Source organism: Asparagus officinalis, chromosome 7 (genome assembly GCF_001876935.1).
Source record: "Asparagus officinalis chromosome 7, Aspof.V1, whole genome shotgun sequence".
Classification (NCBI taxonomy): Eukaryota; Viridiplantae; Streptophyta; class Magnoliopsida; order Asparagales; family Asparagaceae; genus Asparagus; species Asparagus officinalis.
In genome coordinates this window covers 112,229,572-112,249,235 of record NC_033800.1, presented here as the reverse complement: position 1 = coordinate 112,249,235, position 19,664 = coordinate 112,229,572, and the positions used below count along the sequence as shown (strand labels likewise).

At 32.7% G+C, this 19,664-nt stretch overlaps 1 protein-coding gene across 1 annotated transcript; it reads right to left on the bottom strand.

Annotated features, from left to right (window-relative positions):
• Positions 496-11,978, bottom strand: LOC109849522 (protein Simiate). Its single transcript, XM_020419369.1, has 7 exons — positions 11,676-11,978; positions 11,284-11,332; positions 11,074-11,200; positions 10,918-10,988; positions 10,751-10,829; positions 6,768-6,890; positions 496-930 (listed from the first exon to the last, which is right to left on the bottom strand). The coding sequence occupies exons 1-6, from the start codon at positions 11,926-11,928 to the stop codon at positions 6,774-6,776; spliced, it is 696 nt and encodes a 231-aa protein (XP_020274958.1). The 5' UTR covers positions 11,929-11,978; the 3' UTR covers positions 496-930; positions 6,768-6,773.

Below are 19,664 nucleotides of genomic sequence, written 5' to 3'. Positions count from 1 at the left end.
GGGCGATTGTGATTGTGTTTTTACTGGAGGCTACGACAGCGAGGCCATTGACGAAACCCTCCGTGCTTTTTGCAAGCGTTGATCATTACTCTTTCATGTTTAGAAATCTCTGTTGTGCTATGGTAGCCTCGTTGCTTTATGCTCAAGTATGTTCTCAGCTCATTTTTAGGAAATGAAAGAGGAAATAAGGTTTTCGGCTCTTTTTTTTTATGTCATGATTACCTGTTTAGTAGTAAAATCTTTTGCTCTTGTAGCTCTTGGAAGCAGATTTTATCGTCTATTCTCTCTTTGTTGATTTGTTGACCACGGTTTAAGGGTTTGATCTTGTAATGCTTACTAGATCTGAGAGTAATCTCCCTCAAGAATTCCTTCGTACTAGAGTAAAAGATCTCCCTAACGAGGTGATAGAGTTTGACCGAGGAATGTATTGCCGAGCCATAAAGCATATACTGATACGTGGCCGAGTTATCTAAGTTAAGTAATTTTTATCCAGTATCTTTGAACTACGTTAGCAGCTCTAATAAAGCATGATCAACGTTTACATAGGCTCCAAGGCGACAAAAGAACTCTAATAACTCACTTTGTAGATGCTAAGCTCCAATACAATTTCCTGCATCTTTCTCACTGAAGTACATAATGAGAAGAATATCACAAAAAATGCCACAAATAAATATACAACTCAAAATACCGCCCCTCTGAACGTAACTTAGGTCAAGATTTATTGCGCACGCATGAAGGAAGCTCGGTGGCCCAAGTCTTAAATGGCTTGGATAAAAATTTTGATTTTATTCCATGGAACGTGATGAGCAGTTAACAAATCCATTTTTAACATATTCATTTTGCTGTCTTCTTTTCCTTATCCAGAGCTGCAGCATGTGTAACCATGAGCTTGCTGTCGTCCTCATACAACTGATAATACAAACCCTGCACCTGGACGAGGCCACAAATATGAATCAATGCATCCCGCATAAATAACAAGGAATCAACTTCCATGGAAATGATTCCTGAAGCTAGATTACACATCCATAAGAAGAAGAAGAAGAAGAAGAAAACCCACAAAGTACACATCACGTGTCACACATGCCTTCCAGACAAGATGGAGTCAATTTACAAAGTTTTAGGGAAATGACTATTGAGGGATGCATTCAGTTTGGATAAGGTTCAGATATGATACTTACCATATACATATCCGCTTACCAATCACGGATACGGATACGGATATGGATATCGGATATACCTCAGTAAAGAAAACTTGCGTCCATATCCGCTAAAATTGGATATGGATACGAATACACATGCGGATATATTACATGCGGATACAAAACGGATATGAGAAAACCATAAAATATTTAAAAATACATAGTTTATATGATACAAAAGTGTTCATTAATATGCTCGTTATATCTGAAAAGCTAAAAGATTAGATATCTTGATCATTGAAATTAATGTTAAATCCATTAAACCAAGGATTAAAACTATAGCAAATGTATGACCAATTCAGAAATTTCGGATACAAATCCGGACATTTCACTATATATCTGTATCAGTGACCATATACAATCTGTTATAGAATTTAGTGGAGAGATATGGACATGGATATTTCCTCGGATACGGATATTTTTGGGCAATCCTATATTGAAGCTAGATTATACATCCATAAGAAGAAATAAGAATACACATATTCTATATCACATATGCCTTCAAGACAAGATGGAGTCAAATACGGAAACATCAACTCAAGTCGAGAGAGCTCTTGAAAGGGATTGAGCAAAATTTGAATTGCATATCAACTTAGACCCTAATGAAGTAAGAAGCCTGACATATCCAGTAAGTAGCATGCAGACAGAACACCAGGGATTTATTGTATAGTTTTTAAGTATTTGATAACAACTGTAACAACTAAACCAAATCCTGTTAGTGCCCGAAGATGATAGGACAAAGGAAGAAGCCACCTGCAACTATCATAAACTTCAAGAACAGTAACAAAATTCCACAAGAATGACAGATGATAATTAACTCTCCAAAAGAAAACAATAAGATCCATGCCAGATGATAATTAACTCTCCAAAATTAACTCTCCACCTGTATCAAGTTCCTAGAACAATTCCTGAGTTCAACCTGTATGCTAGCGCCGGCCTTGTGCAGAGGTGACAAAGACAAGGATAGTAATGCAGTTAAGAGTCCTAATACCATAAAGGACATCGGTGTACGGATCGTCAACTTAAAGAAGACATGTTAACATGCTTTCCAAAACAGAGGGAAACCAGAAAGGAGGGTACAAAGGAAAGCCAGGTGTGAGCATAAGCAGAGACAAAAATCTGATGAATGAGTTGCAGATAATTAGGAGAAGTGATATATAAGGACAGAAGGGATGCAATTTACAACTGTCATCTTCATTTTGGATCCGATGCTAGTGAACCGTTCAAATTCTTCATTTATTCAACAGCTTAAAATACTCAGATAGAAAATAATAAGATACAATACAATACTAACTTCAGTACGTCGTGATCTTGGTGTTACAGGAATATACAATAATAGAGAACAGAAGTAATTTGGGGAATATCATCATTAATTAACCCAAAACTAATATAGCTACACCAAAGAAACATGATTCAAGGCAGCTATTCCTTTAAAACAAAACCATATTGCCCTGAGTAAACATCTTCTACGCTTTATGACTGTAAACAATGTTCCTAGTGTTTAAAAAAGGGAAAGTATGTTTTTCTTCTAGAATGCCTTTTTGGTACGCAAGAATCATATCAAGTGAGAATGGAATGGGCCAGAGGATGAAACGGAATATATGTGGGAATGGAATGGTCATTCTCATTCTCATGTTTGGGCGCGATTAGAGGATGAAGTGGGAATAACAATCTCATTCGCGTTACCATGTTTGGTATCATTTGTTCGCAAGTGAGAATGAAATGTTGTTTTCTGGTAATGCCCTTACAACATAGAATTTTAAAAATATAAAAAAACTAATAATGACTCAATTTCATTTCTTAGAAATAAGTTTTATGAAGGTTGGTTCTGTTTAGTAATGTAGTTGAGATTTTGTTTCATCTTATTATAGTACATTACATTGTAGTTGATAGGGATTGGCAGTTTGCGGTTTTATCTTTTCAGATATTTTTGTTAATTATTTGGTTATGATGATTTTCAATTTTATTAGATAAGATTTCAGTGATTTGATATAATTTTTAGTATTAAGGTTTTTTTTATAAATAAGATGTAACATCTCCCTTTTGGAGATAGACAATGACTAATAAAATTTAGTTTTAAAGTTGTGGAGTGACCCCTCAAAGGCATGAAGCCATTGTGTTTTGATTAGCGTGCGTGTGTGAAACCGGCCCTTTCTATCATTTTCAGAGGTTAGATGGGGTGAGTGAATCCAGTATAACTACCTATCTTCTATCTCTAACTTAGTTATATCCTAGTTTATCTTGTGTTTAAAAGAAAAAGAGAAAAGTACTCGTCAGTGATACTAATTGACACTGTTTAGCAGATCAGTGTTCTTTCATCCGACTTTTCCCGATGATATTCTATTATCCATCACCACCTCATCGACTATTTCATTCTTGTTGACTTACTCATCGAGAAATATTTTTCATAGAAATTATTTTTTGATAGAAATAATTACATTTTAGATTAATCATTACTTTTGTTATATTTAAAATCTAACAATGGAATTAAAATAGCATATCTATCTATATACTGAAGTAAGGCCCTAAACTGCCACTTGGCAACTTATGATTATTTTGGTTTTATTTTTGTTTTTTTAGATTTTTCTCCTTCCTTTTTCAACCTATTTATTACTCATTAAATATAATTAATAAATAATTAACAACTAAACTCTTTATCTCTACCACATCTATTAAAAACCCTTCAATTTTTTAACACTTGTTAATTCTATCAATTTCATGGACCATTCATATCTCATTGCGTAACCCCCTCCCTCTATTATGTATATACATAATCTCATTTTCTCTAATAGGCCCATAGCAACATGTTTCATTTGGTTCCCTTTTCTATTTCTATGGCGGAAAGAAGCTTTCTATTATTAGCAATGATAACGTGAAGTCAAAAGTAAGTTGATTTCTAACTATCATTAACTTGATTTCAAACTATCATATATATTTTTAACTGGGGATTTTATTTCGCTTCAATTCTCTTTCTTGATTCTTCTTTGTCCTTCGTTATAATGAATATAATTTATTTAATAAATTTAAATCATGAATCAACTACTAATGGCTAAAAGAAAACAATGATGGTAAGAGGATTGTCTTAATAATAAAAATTGTTCTTATATTTGTTAATAAATAATTATGTCTAGAATCATCTTCTTCTCCATTAAAAAGGCGCCTTAAAAAATCCCGCAGCATTGCGCGGGCACAAGACTAGTTTGTAGATTAAAACAAATATGACATTCTAACTTCTAATACTACATGCCCACTGTCTATTCCAACAACTAATATGTTACTATCGTCACTATATGCTTAGTGAAGAGAATAAATTTTAGCATGATGATCTTTTTATCCCACGGTTCCAATTATTTCATCGCATAATTGTGTGAATGAGCAAAGTGCCTTAGACAATCACATCAAATTTTAATCAAAATGCTCACAAATTTAAATAACATCTCTTGATATTAACTCTATATTCAATTTAATCAAGTCTAGTCAGTATACAAGGTGATCTGACAATTGATATAAGTAGTAATTTTTAAATGTACGAGTCGTCGCGTAGTCAATGGGATGCAATTTTTTAAGATTGTTTTCGTACTGGATGGGACAAAAAATTATGTAATTATTTTGGTTTCTACTTAACTAGGAATGCTCATTTCTTACCAACTCAATGGGAATGCTCTTTCCCACATAAAGTAGGAATGGATATTACCAGGAAATAAGCATTCCAACTTCAAAAATCTTATTATGTTTGGTATGCGAGAATAGGAAGTGGGAATGAGCATTTCATTCCCTTGCCGCATACCAAACGAGGCATAAAGGTATTTGTTTCAAAAAGTACGTCAAAAATTCCTTTATGTTGTAGCTCTTATAACGTTATTGTAAATATTATATGGAGTTGGAACAAAATAAGGCAAATTTTTTATTATACAAGATAGAGTGACCATATACAACGCATATACAACTGAGCAAAATGCGAGAAAAGTTTAGGGAAATGAGACTAGTTAATCCTATGAGGGCAATGATGGATCTACATTGGGGGCACTGGATGACAATGCCCCCATATATTTTATAAGGAAATTAACAGTTGTCTCCTACTCAATGAGGTGTCCCCATAAAATTCTAACAGGGCCCCCAACACATTGAACCCAACCCACCTAATGGCACAAACATATTCCAATTAAAACTCAAATTTCTCATTCTCTCTTATGTTGATATTAGTCCCCCAATTTTTTTTTTTTTTTTTTTTTTTTAAATTTTTCCCCCAAATCTAGATATTTTGAAATTACTTCCTCAAACTTGTGCTTAGAAATTAATCCCCCAAATCTTCATATTTTGAATTTAGCCATCCATATCTTTCAACCAACTACTCAAACTCAAGACAAAGAAGCATGTTGCATATCCATTGGTATATTTACTTGTGACGTTAGCTTTGATATTACCATTAGCAATGACAACTATTGAAAGAACTTTCTCTGCAATGAAAATCATAGAGAATTGAATGTGGAATCATAAAAGATATGAATGGTCGAATCAATGTTTGAAAAAGCTTTTTTGAAACTCACTTTACAACTTTTAAAGAGTAAATACTTCGAAACTCAAGTGAGAAACTATTTATCCCTTGAAGCTTACGCCTCACTGCTTAAAGCATAAATAAAGTGTGTGCTTCGTGCTTCATGAAGCGTTTCTCTTATGAAGCCCACGCTTTAGACAGGAGGATATACAAATATTTTTAACTAACATTAGAATGGCCTTATGTATCTTCAATATGACCATGTGAGTGTAAATAAGATAAATAAGTTATGCATGCCAATTAGTTTATTATGATTCGCATCAATATTTTACATATTTAATTCTTATTTACTAACCAGGACATGAATGTATCTATTTGTAAATTATCATACCATTATATATTATATGTTCATACTTTTTACGAACTTTAAAATTAAAATACTTAAACTCATAAGACTTGCGCCTCACGCTTTGAAGCTTACGCTTTGCTTCATTAAACGATATAACGCTTCACCTTGCGCTTCCACTTTTTTAAACGTTGGGTCGAATGATTATTTAGTTACGTAGATTAAGAAAGACATATTTAATGGTATGGAAAATGAGAAAATCACACAAAGATAACAACATATGAGACCACGTAGGGAACAATTATGATTCTATGAAGGAATATTGTTTGTAACTAGAGTATTTTGTTAGTTTTGGTGATGAAAATGAAAAATATCATATATTGTGTGAAAATGATGGTGAAAAGTATTGTGTTGAGAACTTTGTGATTGTTGTATAAATAAGTTTTTTGTTAGTAAAACTTATATTTTATATGTTATTAGTTTATACATATAATTGAATATGTGTCCACTATAGAAATTATTTTCTGGATCCATCCCTGATGAGAGTATAATTATAGTTCCTCGTGATTTCCTCTAAGCATAACATAAAACAAGAAAAAAAAAGTTCTCCCTAGCTATGAATACAAGGATATCATACTTCTTAGTGAAATTTCACATTTACAAGGTTATTTCAGATTTTCAAGTATCATTGAGCAAGAAAGTGACCATTTCAAACAGAAGGAATTACCTCCTGCTAATTTAGAAGACCTCTCAGTTTATGATAGCCTTCATGGGTCAACAATGAATCTTTGATCTTGAGCCAATCTGTTGGTTTTGGCATAATAATTGCAATATATCCTTCTCGAGCTGCCTGTAACAGGACAATTATAAATTAGTAGGGTAACACATGCTCATGAAAGTTCTTAAGGGGGGTACTTTTTCACATTCCCTTTTTCTTTTCTTGTTAACACTTAACCTCTCACTAGGATTATTACTTAAGGTTGTATCTGGTTTTTAAACAGTCCATAAAACTGATCATAGTTGTCATTTAACAAGAAATTCATATAAACGGGCTTTGCTACCTATTTCAGCGTGCTGTTCAACCTGCAATTTAAGAGAAACTCTCACCCCCATAGAAGATGTTATGACAATAAGTTCAAAGTCACCTATTACCTACCAACTGAAAGATCATGTGAATGGAAACTAAAATATTTAAAAGCCAGAGATGTCGGCACTATTAATGCTTAGGATTTAGGAAAAAAATTTAAATCATAAAGTTAACATTACAAATCATGCATTCATCACATTAGCAGATAAAAGTGATTCCAGTAGAGCTCAGTGAAACTTGAGGATCTACTTCCTAAAAATAAAGTAGAATGTTAAACAAATATTTTAATACAATGCATCTTCAAGATCCTAGAAAAAGTTCTTTGAAACAAGTGTCGAACTTTTCAGACAACCTCAAAGCAATAGCTTGAATTGAAAATTCTGTTTGAAGCAGTGAAAATAAATTAAAACAAAAAAGAATGGACAAAAAATGTAGTAGTACATAAGAAAAGCTGGTGACTGCAATAGTGAATGGTAAGGCGATGAGGAAACAAACTACAAGGTCCCCAGATGTGTTTACAAGGTCAGAAGGCTACACTTTCAAAAGGTTTCTTGCACAAATAAATTGGAGCGCAAGCAACAACACCAGTTGGATATGGGACATATTTCAAAGCACACCCATCAAAAATTTAGCCACTTGACATTAATCAATAGCAAATTAGCTTCTACAAAGTTGATTCCATTTAAACACAAACAAACTTCTACTTCTGGCTAGACATTTTTGCATCAAACAGACCCGGTTACTGTAGCCTTCTACAATAGTCATAAGATGAGGCGTATTATTGTGCATTTGGCCATTCAGTTTTGCAGTTTGCCTCTTGCATGAGCATATATAGTTAAAACTGTTTATTACTTCCCACCATACAAGCTATAGAGTAGCCTGAAGAGGGAACTTTTCATGAGAATAATGGCCTTTACCCCATAAAACAAGGATAGGCAACACAAGTGTAAAGGTTCTGAATAAAGCAGAGACCGTACATAATCACGCAAGGTAAGCATTTTTAGGAGCATGTCAAAATTTTGAGGATCAGAGCATTACACAAGGTAAGCATTCTTAGGAGCATGTCTAAACAGAACATATTAGTTTTTTTTTTTTTTTTTACATAGGACTAGATATATCTTAATGTTAATTTTATGCATTGCTAGTTAACAGTAATCAAGGTGGCTTTCAAATAGAATGAATGGTGTAGAAACAATCTTGGAAAAAAAAGAGGAAGTTCAACATCTCATTAGGCCTTTCAGTTATATATCTGAAACATAGCACTAAAGATCAAAATGCAAACAGAACGCTCGAGAAAGGTAAAACCTAAAGCTTCCAGTAAGCAATCAAATTTCAAGTTTAGATGTAAGCTTATTTGGTCATTCATTTTTCACTACCCCCATACCTCCTATTTTCATCTTACCGTCATTCTCCCTCTTGGCTTTGAAGACAAGAGAGAAAGGTAAGAAAATCCAAGAGCAAAATAGAAAGATAACACTAATATTGGTTTCCAAGGTCATCGTCATCATTTTCGATGCTGTTTCCCATTTAAATGAGGTTAGCTATGGTGCACGGCTCCAAGATATACATTCTTCCTGAAGTTTTACCAACTTCAGTTTTCCCCAGCAAAAATAGAAACATAAGCATACCCAATACTTAACCAAGTTTTTGATCCATCAATTGATGAAGACAAAATTTAACATAAGCTACAAAATTTTGAGTCTCATTGTTATCTCTGAAATGGATGGACATTACCTAATTTGTCACTTTAGCTCCAGTTACAAACTTACAATTGTTTTTCTACACATGCACACTGGACATAAATTTCAGCGTTCTGATTTGTTCTTTTTTAGATTTTTTTTTTTTTTTTTTTGGGTCCAGATAGACCGCTTCCATTAAATTTTCATTAAACTTGAATGTCAGCTTTGTTTTCCCGTCAAAATTAAATTAAACTTCTAAGGATTGAAATGTAAGAGATTATCTAAATCTATTGGATTAGAAAGAAGATAACACTCCTTACTCCATTTCAAAAGATCTCTCTTGGTTAAGAAGTTCCTCTTTTGATAAAAAGTCATGACTTGTTTGATTTAATGTGGCATCCAAACAAGATCATTAGATTATAAAATGATCTTTGCAATTCGGACAACAAACTCAATCCCACAAAGTTACATCCAAAATGAAAATCCTTATTGATGCTAGACAGATTCAGATCTGAATCTGGTAAAAAGATTTGATGTGACTGGATTAGGATTTCTTATTAAGGATTTGATTTTTCTTTTGGTAGAGATCTTTAGTTAGGATTGAGTTTGTTATTTAGTTGGGAATGAATCCTTTATTTTATTATGATATTTTATTATGATGAGTGATTTGATTTTATCTATTAGTTAGGATTAGAATTTTGTTTTAGTTCTATAAATAACGATTGTACTTTTTCATCTGAGATGGAGGAGAGAAAAATGTTTGTGAGAAATTTGCATTTGAATTGCAGCTAGTATTAGGCATGTGAGGTGCCCATTGTGAGGCCCACATTTGTATCTTTTCCTATTCTTAAATGATGAATGCACTTTTATTATTTGTATTTTCATTTTATTTGATCCAAATAAATTCTATCAAGAATCTATATCTTGTAGTTCACCATCATTTATGCTTTTTACAAACCCAGGCAATTCAAAAGGTTCCAACTGTACAATTATTCAAGAACTCAATTCTTCACTACATTGATGGATTTATGATTTAAATAAAGTTAAGAGAAAACTATTCTTCATACCTGAAATTATTTTTTCTTTAAAAAATATTTTTTACTTGGAAAACCTTAAGTATTCGAGAATGCAGGTGTCATGTAGTGCGCAAAACCACTAACAAGTATAGCATGAAAAGTTCCTGAAACCTAGTTAGAAATAGATCATATTGTGAAAGCATTTTTACCTAGTTGTAAGGACAAGAACACAAGATTAAAATCACTGAACGATTCTCGGACCATCAACCAAATAATGGGAAGATAATTAGGAAACCAGACTACCACTACTATATATATATATATATAGACACACACACACACGAGCACTTGTATTGATGAGTATGCAATGACTTCTCAAATAGAAACTTCCATATTATTCGCAATGAAGTTTAGAGTATGTCACATGCTATAACAATATGGTATAACATCTTAGGACTCATATATGCATAGGTCCATTCACAACGAGTAATATGATCACTAGAATCCTGAGCTACAAACCAAAAAAGCAAAAAGTCCATTTGAGGAAATACAACCAATAACAAACTTACCCACCCAGAAAAAAAATAGATGGTTCAGAAACTATCATGATTCGTTTGAAATGTACTCTTAGTGCTGCCTAGTACATGATCCAACATTGACAGTCAATTGTGCAATTCCGAAAACGATTGTCAAGAAACTATCAAGGTTATTGTCAAATGTGCTCTTAGTACTACCAAATACATTATCCTACATCAACACTCATTTGCACATTTCTAAAAATGATTTTTCCAGGAAATATCAGGATTCTTGTCAAACGTACCATACCTATATCATCCTCCATCACATATAAACATGAAATTTCTTAATATACTGAAAGCAAGTAACTACAGCAGTGTACCATTTATTTACGGAGATGATCTATACTCACCGATGCCGAGGAGTTAAGCAAGTCGGGCTGCTTTATCAGCCTATCATTAACCTCCAAAAGAGAACCTTTCACACAACACCTGCAACAGGCAATCACAGAAAGCCTGTGATTTCAAAATCTTCAAAAATCACAGATAAAAATCAAACAAGTATCATCTTTTGCACAACCTCACTACATAGAAAGCACTACTATTGGAAACCTTGCACAAAGCTGAATTGGATTCCAAATGCTGAGCATTCTACAAAAGAAAATCAATATCCACATTAACAATCAGCCAGTAAAATTGCTTTCTTTAATATTAAAATCAAGAATCTCGGGATTACCCTCTTCCTCTTTCCAGTGACTTTAATCTCACTCCGATCGGACTTTCCCACATTGAAATCGACGGCTGTGATCCCTCCTTCCTCCTTAAAAGCCACATGTGTAGGAGCCAAACCAACCACACATAATCTAATATTACATCCAACAAATTACATAAAATGAAATAAACTGAAGTTTAAAACAATAGATAACAAACAATTTTGTGTAGCTACCCATTGGCATGGCGATAGATATACTGATCGTGTCCAGGCTTGATAAAATCTATGGAAAAATGGAGGGATCTAATTAGAGTAAATTTACCTACTTTGAAAGGCTTATATGCACATCAATGCCTAAAGTATCACCATCTTTTAACTTTGATATCCTGAAGTGCTTATTTGACAATATGGTACCAAAATGTTTTCAAACTGAGGTGAATTTGATAATATAATGGCCCGACAGACCTAAGTTTGCTGCTAATCTTCCCAAACTCAAAAAACTTTTCATCAGCATATCGAAGTTTAAAAAAAAAGAGTGAAACTTTAGGGCATTAAAGTGCACTTGACCCATTCTGGAAACAAAAAGAAAGTTATTTTGTGGGTTTGAGTTAGGGTTTCAGGCGTACCTGTGGCGTAGTAACGGACGAAGTTGGATTCAACGGCAGAAGGAGGAATTGAGGGAAGAGAATTGGGATCGGGGATCAAAAGAGAGTGAAAGTCTTCATCTTTATCCTGTTCTTTGATGCCATCGGCGCTTTTTTCTACTGTTGAAATTGAGGATTTGTCTAGGGTTTCTTCTTCCTTAGTTGAAGACTCCATCGTTTGACTGAAACAGGCGGCTAGGTTTTTGACGAGGAGAAGAGAATTACTCAATTTCATCTAATAAATAAATAAAATTATATCTACCATCTGCATTGCAACTCAATTTCATCTAATAATTACGAGGTTTTTGTTATATGCCCATTATATTGCAGGGTTAATTAAATCGTTTCCTTGGTCCTTGTATTTATCATTCAATTGGATATTCATACATACATTTTAATTACTAGTGGAGATGTACGTGGTTGAATATGATGATTATTTAAATTGATAAAAATTGAATAAAAATAAAAAAGAAAGCAAAGTTTTGTGTATGATTGATCATCAACTTAATAATTTCTCTCTCAAATAAAATACTATCATTGTTTTCTTCAACTCAGACTGTGACCACTTGATCTACTATTTGTCAGTTATAAACACATTGATCTAGTACAACATCTCCGTTTATTAGTATCTTGAAGTCTTCAAAAGATGGGTGATCATTCAATTCGCAAAGGAATTTTGCATACAAATTTACTTGCGATATGTTCATTAAACTTTTAGTTGTAGTTTAGCTCATATTCACGTTAACTTTTAGTTGTGATATCACTCATATTTATATTATCTAATATTCACATTCAATTTTATAGCTCATTCTCCTTATCATAGAAGTAAAATTGAAAGTATAAATACTTATTTTTTTATAAAATTAGGGCGGTGAGATTATGATATATTTAGCCATGTGCTCTGAATATAATTTTTTCTTTGATGCAAGATCTCTATCAAATCTTGCCCCAAACGATGTGAATGAAAATGCTATTATAACTCACTTGCCTAGGACAATTGTATTATATATAGGACATATAACTTATCTCAAATATCCACATCTGCTAAATAAATTTTGCTCTTATGAGAGCAAAATGTTAGAGGCTCGTATTCAAACTTTTTGACTCTATAAAAGACACAAGAATTTGGAGTGCATATATATATCGTAAAGCACATACTGGTTCACAAAATTTTTTTCCTAATAATGATATTATTACTATTCAATATTAAATCAATTTTATTATATAAGGTTATATAACCCTTTTTAATAAATTATAAAGTATATATATGAAAACCTCGATGTTTATAGCCAATAGTTGGAGTCCACAAAATAGGTTAACTTTACATTGTAGTTTGCTATTAGTATTACTAGTTTCAGGCCCGTGCGATGCACGGATTTGTTTAATATACAAAAATTAATGTAGTAAAAAAATACAAACAGTTCAAACAGTTTACGAAGCGTTCAAACAGTTTACGAAGCATCTTGTTTGGAAAATTAAAAAGGCAGGGAGAGTTAGGGGCTGTTTGGTTGCACACTTTTTGAGAAAACTTTCTCAAAACATCTGACAATGGCAAATTTATAATTAAAAATTTTTCAGAGATTTCGGTAAATTGTGTTTAGTTCAACAAAAAATTTACAGAAATATTTTCTATAAAATATCAAAACATACCAAATTTTACAAAAAGCGATTTCCTCTCAAAATGAGAGGAAATCACCAGAAATCTGACACATACCATATTTAATTAAAAACCTACCAAATCTTGTTATTTTCTATAAAGTTATAGGCCATTTTCTTGTTTTGAACCAAACAAGCAAAGTACAAAAAACAAGGAAATTTGTACTTTTTGATTTCTCAAAACTTTTCCTATAATTTTTTTAAGAAACAAGGAAATCATATTTTAAGTGGAAAACATTTTATATAATTTCTAGAAATTGAACCAAACACCCCCTTAGTTCAAATCTCAAGGAGAACTTTTTATTTTTTATTTTTTATTTCAAATTTAATATGGAGAACTTTTGTAGAAACTTGATAAGTGGCACTTGCAAGAAGATAGCAATTGATATGTTTGCGAAGTGTTGTTTAAAATGATATGGGTCATTTTTGCCAAGTGGCATTTTTGCCAAGTGGCGAATTGAAGGGTAACAACTTTTAGTAATAGTATATAGATTGTTGGCAATACCATTATCTTTCCTCTTTATCTTATTATTCACGCTTTTCTGATGTAAGGTCTCTTTTACTAATCACTCAATTGGTTATATTTAGTTTGTACAATATCAGATGTTAGAATATTCTTTTTTGTAAAAAAAATATCGACATGATTTTTTTTTAAAAATATATACACATAGTAGCAATAGTATATACTTCAATTCAACTCAAATATTAGTTTGAAGCCATTTAGAGTGAGGTCATTTCTACGCTAGAATGGTGATATAGTGATTACACAATTCAAAAGTCAAAGAAAAAATTTCTACAAAAGAAAAATAATTTAATATGTTAAATTAACAACTAATTTATAAAATATACATAGGCAATGTAGATAACTATAAAAAGTAAAGTATATATATTCATAGAAATTCCATAGTGAGTGACCAATTACAATCATCCTAATTTAATCATAAATAATTATTACTATAATTACTAATTTGATACGCACAACTATCGAACAAATCTCAAGTAAAAAATAAGAATTAAGATTGTATTCTCCTCTAGGTAAATAAATAAATGTTATTAGAGCTCCTCTTTATATTAAATTTAGAAGTAATAATTTAAATTATTAAGCGCCTAATGTTAATTCATGTGAGAAAATAAAGTAATATGTGATCTATATACCTATATAGTCAATCAATCAAACATATTAAAATTATATGGTAGATTCACATTAAATATAATTTATAAAAAATAGTACATTAAAATTAAAATCCTATTAGCCACTATATAGATTGTCTAAAATTTTTGGCATATATAATTGTATTGTCTAGGAATAGTGATGTGCACACTTAACTATGGCATAATACATCTTAACAATGACTTACTCGTTAATATCATAATTAATTGACGTATCTATGCATTACATTGAAAACACAATAAAAATTTTAAAAACAACAAAAGAAACACCCTCAAAAGTTTTAAAAATTATAAAAAACACCCTAAAATTTTGTAATTTATAAATACACAAAACTATTAAATATTACATTGAAATCAAGGAATTATATAAAATCAATGAAAATTTTCAAACTTTGGAGGGGTAATTTGTAATATACTAAACTTTAAGGTTTTTTTGTAAATTTCAAATTTAATAGATTTTTAATTGGTTGTGTTCTTTTCAAAAAAGTTATAGGTAATATTGATCATGAAAAGTTTTTCCTAAACCTATACTTTAAAGGGAGCATAACATTTTTTTGGAAAATTTTTAATTTTGTAGGGATTGTCAATAATTCTTTATATTCATTTTAGTGTCTATAAGTTAGAAATACTAACGGCGTTTTTTTGTAAATTATGATTTTTAGGGTTTTTTACAACTTTTTTAAATTTATAGGCCTTTTCTATAGATTATAAATTGTTTATAGACTATTTATAATTCATATGTTTTCAATTTACTTACTAATGAGTTATAAATTCTCAAGGTGTTTTTTATAAATTTTGAATTATGAGTGTTCGTTTGTAATTTTTGAAACTTTAGAGATTTTTCTATAAATTATAAATTATGTAGGGGATATTTGCAGTTCTCCACGAAGTGAAATAAGTAAAGAATTTGAATTATATCAAATGTATCTCCTTTATCCAATAACATGTTAAGTCACATTATGAATATGATAAAATATTTAATTTCCAATTCAAAAAAGATAGGATAATTAGAATAGATTAGAATAACAATATAATATTTGAAAAAAGTTAAGGGTAATATTGGTCATGAAATTTTTTTACCGAACTCGTACTTTTAAAGGGAGTATGATATGATTGAATACTATTATGCAATTAAATACTAATTAGATCACTAATCATTTCCAATGCTTTCGATCAATTTGCGTAATAAATTTTAACGAGGTAGCATAAAGATATTGATCATTTGACGTAACAGATTTCTTGTTGCGTGTAATATCATAATTATTAATGAAATTAAAAGTTTTAACATACTAGAAACTTATATCGTATTAATCAGTGTGTTCTTGAGAATATTAACTTGTGATCATACTCCCTTTAAAAGCACGAGTTAGGAAAAATCTTTTTTAGACAAATATACCCCTATAAAGTTTGAACTATCCTATCTATAATCAAGTTCTAATTTTTAAATTTAATTTAATGATGAGAAATGATGCTGTTATTTTGGAACTAACTTTAATAACTATATACACTACACGAAAATAGAAATTTCCGTGTACAAATGAAGAAAGTTGTTTGAATTAGAAAACAATCACGATTATGTAACACCCCATCTAGATATTAACTAAGAGAACTAACACGTTATATATTTAGATAACACGATTAGTTGTAATGATGCCCATCTAGATATTAACTAAGAGAACTAACACGTTATATATTTAGATAACACGATTAGTTGTAATGATGCTGTTATTCAAACTCTGCTGTGAAGAAAGTTGTTGCGGATGACCAAGAGAACAACGAGTAATAGTTCCAAAATTTCTTTAGCATATACAAATGAAGATAGAAATTTTGTTTGAATACTAAAGTTAATATCCATAAGATATTTTGTTTGAATACTAAAGTTAATATCCATAATTTCTACAAATTCACATAGGGATATAGTTGGATATTAGGATATAGTTGGATATTAGTTAATATCCATAATTTCTACAAATTCAGCCATAGTGATAACTTCTAAGAGACTTTATCCTCGATTGATATTTTGAAGCACCAATAACCAAATTCAAATCCTAATAAAACTCTAATTATGACTATTATCCTATCACATGCAATACCTCATGTCTATATATAAACCAAGACATTACATAATTTTCATAATAACTTCATCTCCTTCAACATGTATGTTTATTTTTTATTTTCATGATTTCATGATTATTCTTTACAAATATTGTGTATTTGATTTAATGGTGAAATTTCTTCAATTTTCATGCAGAACTTAGAGGATTTAAGATTTGATTGTTGCATGTTCTCCCATCTATCGAGGTAATAGGAAACAGATATCTTTCCTCTGTTTCTTTTTTTTTTTTGCTTTGCATGCTTTTAATTAATTTCTGTTTTTGTGTAGATTACAATATATTCATACTCATGATTGTTTTTCAAATTCAATCACCTGGTTACATATCATTATTTAATTTTTCAAAAACAATCACGTGCATTCCAAAATTAAATTATCTAAAACATCGGATTGGTTTGGAGAATTTCATTCTCTATTACGCTGCCCCCTCCAAGTGCAGCCAAATATTGCATTGCTATTTTTGCTGTTTCCGTTTTCCTTGCACCACTTTCCCCACTGGAGAAGCCCTGGGGATATTAAAAACTCTAAAAAGTAGGACACATGAACAACAATATTGTTAATATGACTAAGTGAGAACTGAGGAGGAGAGAGCACATCACTGCATTCCTCCAAGTGCGTATATATCTATCTATAGACATATGCAGTCATGCAAATGCAGGCAGTGTCACGCCCCGCTTCCCAAAATACCGGGGAATCGGAACGTGAACAAGCCCGCGACGTATTAAACTGAGAAGAGATAAGTGCTAGACCCCGTCTTCTCAATCTAATACGCTAAGCGTCAAGAAATACAAACGAAGGCACAGGTCCCCGATCACAGTAATGAGAATATAATAAACAATTCAAAATAATATACATATCACAACTGAAATATCATCCGAGACACAAAGTTTGGGTCAAACACGCCCTTACTACAAAACAGTTCAACTAGAATAGGAAGATACATAGTCTGACAAAATAAGAAGGTAGTACTGCAAATTAACTAAGCCCGTCGAAAGACTAAAGGATAAAGTACTACATAAGTAAATAGAGGACCAATAACTAAGCTTCGGCTTCTTCTGCTCGGTCTATAGAGCACTCCTGTGGGGAATCATCTGGCTCCTGTACGACTCCGAACTGAAGCTGTCCATCATCTAAATCTGACGTACACCAGAGGAAACAGGTGTACGTCAGGGTGCAAGGCACACGGCAAGATCCCAAAAGGGAGAAAAGAACGGTCGTACGACCAATGCAATAATGGTAATAACAATGAAAACATACAATTGAAAGTCTAAATATAATTTACTACTAGAATAGAATAATCATAATAAATCCAAGGGAAACAACCGAGTAACAAGTCGATCATGCAGCTAGCGATCAGAATAATCATCCAAGTACAGGGTTATACACTAGATGGAATTAATACTTAAAAATCTACAACTCGAGACGTAGTACGTCGAGCGAAATAAAGAGGACTACACGTAAACCGTTTTCTGCCTGGTTCGAACTTCAAACAGAACCCGAGTGACGAAACGATTTCACTGACTAAAGTGATGTACACACTTCACTTTAGTCCTACAAACCAACCCCGGTGGCGACACCAACCACGGGAGCGAGCCTGGAAGATACATCAACAGCCTTATCCGATCACATGAACATCAACTTCCCCATCCCAACTCTCTTGTTTTTCTAAGCTAACATATACACAGGGTTCTAAGTCTTAAACAGGACACACCAGACCACACTAGTCATGAATTTCTAACGGTTCTCAAGCATAACAAAGAGTAATAAATGTAACTAATCATATACAACAAGATCATATCATATCACATAATTAAAATTAAGAACATAAATCATGAAAAATCCATAACAATCATTTTTCTAAAATAAATCCTTTAAAAATATTTATAAATGTCTTAAAATGATTCCTTTTATAAAACTTTCTTAAATTACCAAAATTATTCTAAATTGATATACTTATTCTAAAATAAATTCTTTTAAATTATAATTATTCTAAAATAATTCTTTTGTCAAATAAATTCTATTGTTTTATTATAATTACTCTAAAATGATTTTTCACCAAAATAGTAATTATTTTAAATTGATTATTTTGTCAATAAAATTCTTTAAAATTATAAATTAATCTAAAATAATTTTATCTTATTTTATCTTTACAGTATCTATTATCATAATATTATTTTAATATCGTTCGTCAAATAAATCAGTACAAGTCATCACAGTATATGTATTACAACGTGAATGATCATATGTTATTGTCCACAGTCCGTTTCGTTCACGACAGTTCTATACGTCATGGTTCTCAGTCCAATATGTTCATGACAGTTCCGTATTGTAACGAGTAATTATTCGGGTATGCATAATTAATTTGTAATCATTCTAAAATTATGCTGAACAAGAATAGGGATCTTGCAAGCAACTGATTAATTCAGAGCGGATCTAAGAATTGAATGATAAGTCAAAGGAGTATCGGGATCTTGCCTCGGGGTTTTTGTCAAACTAATCGACGTCGACGTTGGCGACGCGGGTCAGATCTGACGTAGTGGTGCGCGATGTCGGGGAACTCCGACGAGGGGCTGCGGGATCTCGGCGACGCTCGTCGACGACGAGGGGCGGACTGTGACGGAGCACAATACGATAGCGCGTGGCGACGACGCGGGGTGGACTGTGACGGAGCACGACACGACAGCGACGGGTCTTGGAGTTCGCCGGCGAAGGACGGCGTACGGAGGAGGAAGAGGACTTGCTGGAGGTGGTTCAAGGGGCTGACGGGGCAGGGGGAGCGGCTCAGGTGGCTGTCGGGGCGGCGAACAGGGGCTGGACGGCGGCCAGAGGCGGCTGGAGGAGGTGGCGGGCGGTGGGTTCGAGCTCAGGCGTGGGGCGGAGCTGGCGGTGGAGGGCAGCGGCGGTCGGCTCAGGTGGCTGTCGGGGCGGCGAACAGGGGCTGGACGGCGGCCAGAGGCGGCTGGAGGAGGTGGCGGGCGGTGGGTTCGAGCTCAGGCGTGGGGCGGAGCTGGCGGTGGAGGGCAGCGGCGGTC